At 32.7% G+C, this 7,461-nt stretch overlaps 1 protein-coding gene across 1 annotated transcript in view; it reads right to left on the bottom strand.

Annotated features, from left to right (window-relative positions):
* Positions 1–1,262: 1,262 nt before the first annotated feature.
* TBL1XR1 (transducin beta like 1 X-linked receptor 1) overlaps positions 1,263–7,461 on the bottom strand; it is a 74,393-nt gene continuing 68,194 nt past the window's right edge. Inside the window, exons 14-15 of the mRNA XM_025046077.1 lie at positions 6,919–7,020; positions 1,263–6,052 (exon numbers count right to left, since the gene is read on the bottom strand). Of these exons, the coding sequence (XP_024901845.1) occupies positions 6,026–6,052; positions 6,919–7,020 (129 nt within the window). The 3' untranslated portion in view covers positions 1,263–6,025. The remainder of the gene's footprint in view (positions 6,053–6,918; positions 7,021–7,461) is intronic.

Genomic DNA, 7,461 nt, shown 5'->3' on the forward strand with positions numbered 1-7,461 from the left:
GAAGAAACATGCAGAAAAAGTAGCATAGGGTTAACATTTCATTGTTGACAGAGCACTTTGGTACAGCAGAGAAAAAGCACCTTAAACTACTGTCCATGGTCTTTTCCTCCACTGCATTTTGCAAATGAATATACTAAGGAAACAGTAAACTTTAATCTGATCTGCTATGTATAATCATAGGTAAGAAATCTGATCTATTGTAAAGTATAAGTATGAAATTAAAAATAACCCCTTCTATGGCTACTCAAATTGATTTCAGCTTGACCTCATAATCCTTAGTAGACCAACATTTTTTGAAAAAGTGTAAAATGCAGATTATTAACAATCTATTCCATGCAATAAAAGTTAACCCTCTGAAAATGAAAGATGGTCAGAAAGTTCTAGCAACTACAGTAGCTTATCATTTAATAAAACATGACAAGGCTATGCCTGTATTAGTTGCTGCTTCAGGAAATGGAAGTAAAAGATAAAAGACCCGGAGAATATAAGTTTTTACAAAACAAAACAAATCTGATCAATGATTCTTTTATTTAAAAGTCTCTAAGTAACTAAAGGAGTTGGGATTAATTAAAACTAGAAAGTGCCTAGTATCTTTCCTAATAGATTATAAGATTCATTTGCAACATAAGCAACTAGCTAAGGAAGAAAATTATTAAATAATAGGTTTATACGCAGAAAAATGTCATTAAGGAAGTTGAGAATCCTGTCCTAAAAATCTTCAGTATATTGTTTAGTGCTCAACTGCATGCTAAGCAAATGAATCTGAGGTCTCTTTTAGTTTGATTTTGTGAAACAATGTCCTTTAAATACAATATTGATTTTTCAAAATAATTCCAAAGTAATTATTCCTTAGCTGATTAAATGCTCTATTATTCTTTAATAAAAATAGTAAATAATCCCTTCATTTAAAAAATCTTATCTCCTGCGAGACATAATAAAATAGTAAAATTTGTAATTTTATCTATGGGCTTACTTTAATGTATATATCTTGGAAAACAATATATGAAAACCGTGGTCTGGGTTCTGATGGCAGTTGTTATAATTGGTAACACCAGTATGGGAGAGAAAAGACATGTTATATGTTATGAAGGCTAACTCAGAGCAAAAAAGTTTATTCTACAAGAGAACACTGGAGGGGTAAATGCAATTAAAATGTAAACAAGAAATTGTAAACAAGAAATAGCATCCCTCTCTCTTTACTACTAAATAGGCTATACAAACTACATAGATATCAAAGGTTTTATATATGTACACAGCCAACATAATATCAAAATATATTTTATTCTGGACCTCTTTCAGATCTGATTCAAATTACAGTTGTCAAAGCAATACAATGCAAAGGGAAACTGCAACAACAACAACAACAACAAAAAATGTGCCTAGAAAGGATAAAAGGGTCATTGGGGACAAATCATTGTGATGTGGAACCAAAAGACATCATAAGTGTAATTAACATGGTCCAGGACAGCATAGAACATCTATAATCAGTCTTCCTTACACAATAATCATGAAAACTGAACAATAAAGTTCTTTAACATGTACAAAAAACTGTCATGGGCTGGTTTACACTTTTACAACAGTTTTAAAGTTAACTGGATAACTAAAGAAATGATACAGACATTTTAATCCAGTGCTATAGGTAGGCTCACAGAATTAGACCCAAAGGATTTGTAAAAATCAAAATTAGAACAGTATAGCTACAATGTCAAAGTCAGGAAAGAAGAAAATTACTTCTGTATTTAGGGATTACAGAGCTACAAAATGCAGTCTGTTTGTTTTTAATGAGATGGATAAGTACATCAGACTAGATACAACATGCAGAATGTTTTCTTGAACTTATTCAGAAACTCCAAAGAAAACATCATGAAACAGCTTACTGGGGGGTGGGGTTTGGGGTGGGGGTGGGAAGCCTTAGTTATTCACCCTGCTTCAACACTGTCAAAGTAAAGGCAGAAATAAAGAATGCTATTAATACTTCGGAACTACTGATATAAGACATCAAATTTCTAAATCAGTGTATTAAAAAAGCGAACACTTCCTCTTTTCTCTCTCTCATCTACAATAACTAGAATCACGTTAAAAAACAAACAACTGATATTGAATGTGACACTTCAGAGCTACTACTGGAAGGAGTAATTCATAACTTCCCTACCCTCCTTCCATCCCTGCTGATTCAAAAGGGAAACAAACAAACAAACAAACAAACAAAAAAACCCACAAACCAACCAGGGTCTCTTGTAGATTTGCTGCTATTCCCCAAAATGTTGGCATTTGCTGCCATGCCACAATGTTGGTCCACTGAAATAGGATTTCTGTGGAAACTGTCAACAGTAATTCACCAAATACAAGTACCATCCTTAGCATGTGAGGATAAACACAGGTTCTATAGAAATGTGCAATGTGCTTAAGAAAATGAAAACTGCTTTGGGAAGAGTAAATAGCACTGTATTTGAAATTTATTTTTCTGCTTCTCTAGTAAAACAACATTTTTAAACACATAAGGATGGTCCTTTGTGATTCCTTTAAATAGCAAAAATGCATACTCCTCTTCAGGCCTCTACTCAATAATAATTTACATTACTCTTAACAAAATCATTCTACATAAACAGCTCCTTAAAAATAGTACTCTATCATTAAATCTAATTTGACAGAAATAAGTTTAAGGAAAAAAGGAGTGCTTTATAAGTGAAAATGTACAAATCTTTGGCCTTTCTCTTGACATTTTTATATGTCAAAAAGCAAAAAAACCCCTTCATGTAATTCAATCTAATGATTACTTTTTGCACCATAATTTGTTTTTTACACCACAAAAGGAGGCACTTTCAGTATCTGTTAAGGTGTTTAATTCTAAAACATACTTACCTAGAGAATAATTAAAACAGAATTCAATGCACTCTAAAACCTATTAGGAAATTAAAAGTTACCACCTCTAAAAGTCACTTGAAAGTCAATGATGGTACCTGATCAATGACAGAAAATGGGGCTTGGAACAAATGTTAAGAACTTATAGGATTTCCTACATGAAGAAGAAAGATTTCTTTATGATGTTTAAGAGTGACAGCTGCTCTTTATTCTTTTTTAATCAATGAGTATTCTACTCATTCAAGTTTTCCTTTCTATTTTTCCTTGTAAGTTTCTTACAGTAGCCTATACAACGATGATATATAATGAATATCACAGAAAATCTACTGGAATCAGTTGAGCTTCAGGAATAAGTTCTCAGAAAAAAAACAGAAGGGAAAATGAGCAAGAACCTCAAATATAGAACTTTACAGGCTGTGAAACTTGGTCTCTTACAATCATGTTACTGCTCAAATTAAGAGGCAATCTGATTTTTGTCTATTGGAGCAGCATCGTGGCACATCAGCAGGCAATGATGATGTTGAGAACAGCAGCAAAAATAAACTGTATGTTCACAAAGAACCCAAGCCTACAAAATGGATACCTTCCAGATAAAAGTTTATACTTAAAAGACCCAAGACATAGGGATAATAAAGCTCTGTATTTATAATCTTTTATATGTCCTATTGTGGCTATTATGCTTAAGTAAAATAGCTACTTAAAAGATTAAAAAAAAAAAAAGGTGATAATAACAAAAATGTTAGCTGTCTATTTTGGCAGCTATATTGCAGAACTTCTTGACTATCTTTTAATCAGCTGGGAAAAAGTCAATAACTGTATGCAAATGAATAAATTGTCCATATCAAAATACAAAAGTACTATCAATAATCACCTCTGACTTTCAGATTTAAATTCAGTGCAATTGACAAATGCATCGCTAAAGGAAAATGCAGCTTAACATACTCAAAACATTTGTGTCTATTCCTGGGAGCACATTTAAAAATTATTGCACAGATTTTTTTATTTTTATTTATTTTTTTAAAACAACAACAGAGGTCAACCACGGATGTGGACCTCCAGCAATAAAAGCAGGATTTCAAGTGCCAGATACTCAGCATATTAGGTTTCCTACATAAGTCACAGGATAATAGTTCTAAATATCTATAATGTGATCCAAAACCCTAAAAACTGCTGGCACAAAACCATCATGAATGACTGCCTTTCTGGATGTAAATTTTTAAAAATATTATTACAGTATCATAGTCCCCACTAACAACAACTGGGGTACATATAACAATGTATTATGGAATTAAGTGTATTTATTTTCTTTACCAATAGCAAATGCTATCCTACCTTAGTAAAACCAAGACTTGCTTCAATCAATGCTGTTCCATAAAAATAGCAAAACAACAAATGCCGAAAATCAAAGCTGCATTACTTGGGTTAAATCAGTTTGTTTAAAACACAGGTTAAAATTTTAGTAGTAAAGGCCTCAAAATAATTAGTGACGAAAATAGTGTTATAAATTTGCTAAGTTTGATAATAAGTGATCTCTTAATTAAAATCTTTGAGATATAAATTGGACAACTATTCTCTTCAAAATTGACACTGGTTCTTAATCATGACAAACCCTGTTAATCACACATACAGCCCCATGCTATCATTGTAAATTCTGTAAATTTTAGCTTTTAGTTGTATGAGCACAAGAAGAGGTTTGATTGGATATCTATATCCTTAAGAAGATACTTGATATTATAAACAGAGTAAAAGACATGATATAGTAGTGATTACTGGGGAAAAAAAATAGCAGCTTAAATCTATCTATATTTGAAAAAATGTAGTCACTAGTACCACAAATGCAGAATCAGAGCAGCAGGGAGGTTAGTGCAATTATACTTTAAAAAAATAAAAATAAAAAACCGGAACCACTGCTATTTAAAAACACCTTGAAGCAAGTCTTTTGTTTTAAAGATTGTTTTTAAACTAAGGTAGCTAACATTTTGCCATGTAATGGCAGTGTTATATGCCGTTATCTTGCTTTGTATAAAGGAAAATAACATGAGATTTTTAATACTGGAGTTTGGTTACATTACATATTTAAGCTTCTATACAGAATGATGGACACTTGGAGAAGCTAATCCTTATCCAGAAACAGTTTAATCTCTTTAAAAAAAAAACAAAGCAAAACAAACTAACAACAACAACAACAAAAAACCCAAACCTACTTTGCTCCTTTTCACAATAGTGCACATTTTAACCATAATTTAGTTATGGCTACAAAACATCAGAAGATTTTTTTTAATGTATCTTCTCTATGGTATTAAAAAAGTTTTTTTGTGCCCTTCTAGTCTTTAATTGGCAGAAATGTCCCCCCCAAAAAACTACTGCATTTAAGCCACATCACCAAAAAAACAAAAACAAAACAAACAAACAAAAAAACAGAGCATAATACCCTTTTACTGATGTGTCTTACAGATTGACGTGACCAAAGTCATATATTTTCATTTAATTTCCGATTTCCCCTTCCACAACATGCACCAATTGAATATATGCTCTGGGAGCCATAAAATGTACCAAACATTTATGTTTTCAAAAGAATGAATTAAAATATTTTTAAGAATTTTTTGTTTAAAAGATGAAAAAATATAAACAAGAAACTGATTCACTCCCTTACTTCATGCATCCATAAACTAAACCAAAAACAAAGTTTAAAAGCAAGAACAAACTACTGCTGCAGGTTTTTGTAAGTCCATTTCTCTGTACATACAAATTGCTCAACTACTGAAGGGAAAAAAAGAATATAATCCATGGTGTCTGCTGATTCAAAGGGGGAGAAACAAGGCTGTCATTAGTATCCAAAAACTGGTAAATGTATGGGCTGCTTTTATAACGCATATTTCTTTCTCTCTTCTGTTTTTCATATCCAAAACTTCTAAATGCTATTTTAGGGGCACAGCAGATTAGATTCCAGCACTTGGTGAACAGAATTCACAAGCTGTGACAAAATTCTGTCATCTTCAGGGTGCAATTTTGTTTATATACACTGTATGTATATATTTCTTTTAGATTTGGCTGTAGTGGACTGGCCATGGTTCACGTGGGACTATAGCAGTACATGGGTCAGGGACAGTCATTTTGGCTATGTACACATTCATAGTCGGTCCATGGCTTCCAACTAGTAGCGCTATTTCCGAAGGTCTAATACACAAACCTGTAAGAAATTAAAATAATCAACCGGTGTGTTAAGAATTTCATTGTACATTTTTAGCTTAACCTTTCTATACTACGATTTGGAATCTATTTCTTAGTTCTAAGTTCACAAAACTGGTAAAGCAACAGTAATCATGGCAATGGGCACTTAACCAAAATAAACCAGATAAATAGTCTATGTAGCAGGAGGAAACAGCCATGGGCTAACACTACAAAGGAAGAACTGTGACTAAAATTTTGAAAATTTACTGTCTGTTAATTAAAAACTAGAAAACATATGCTCAAAACAGACCATTTCCTATCTCTTGGGTCTTAACAAAATATACTGCAGATTATATTGAGCTATACCTTCAGTAAACAGCTAATGGCTGTACCCTTTCCATCTTCCCTTTGCTTTCAGAGCTTTGGAAGCCACAACTAGTATTTCTGTAAAGAGCTGGCCAGCCTCATCCTGAAAGTCTATCACACATTCCTCAATGCAGGACTCAACTGCCTCTATCCCCCTTTCTCCAGGCCACCAGCACTCTTCTGCAGGAAAGAGAAGGTAGAAATAGGCATCGAAAATTCCAATCTCTCTCAGAATGGAATGCTGCTACTTAATTTCACTAGTAAAGGTTTGTTTTAGAAGTAACTGTCCATTTCTTGGTTATGAAAATACTCTCTTGGCAAAGATAGCCTGAATTTTGTTTATATTATTTGAATAAAATAAATATGAAAAGTATACAGCTTTCTGTAAAAAAGATCAATACCATATCATAAAATTTATTTTGAAAAGAACATTAAGTCATATGTATTCACTGTGCGCACACACGCACACCCACACACACACACAGAGACATCCCTTTGGAAACATTGTATTTTACTTACTGAACCATCTGATGCACTGGCTCCAACCTTGTCTCCTGCTGCATTCCAGCAAACTTCAAAAATTCCACCTGTTCCCCTATAGCTGTGAACTAGAGCACCTGTCTAAAAAAAAAACAAAAAAACATAATCTTAAAAATAATAACATATACTTTTATAAATCCAAATATTGAGATAAAAATACCATATGGCTTTATTTTTAGCAATAAGAGATACAATTTAGCTTCAACTCCAAAATAAATATAAGCTCTAAGGTGCTAGGAATGTGACATGATTACCTTCTTATAAAAAGATAACACTAGTATGCTCTCAAAAAACCATTCACACACACACTGAGTTTCTCCAATATTGATAACCATTCTCAGCTAAGGTACCCTTGGCCTCTCTGACACAGTTAACATTCTAAAAGTAAACATTCGATGCATGATCTAAAATAAATTGTTGCCATTGTTATTGAAGGATCATGAGTTTGGCCAACACATAAAGAAACAAAATTAAGACAGAATTTCTTTGACAAACATCCTAAGAGGAAGCTTTACAACAAAC

The sequence above is a fragment of the Pteropus alecto genome, unplaced genomic scaffold, assembly GCF_000325575.1.
Source record: "Pteropus alecto unplaced genomic scaffold, ASM32557v1 scaffold33, whole genome shotgun sequence".
Lineage (NCBI taxonomy): Eukaryota > Metazoa > Chordata > Mammalia > Chiroptera > Pteropodidae > Pteropus > Pteropus alecto.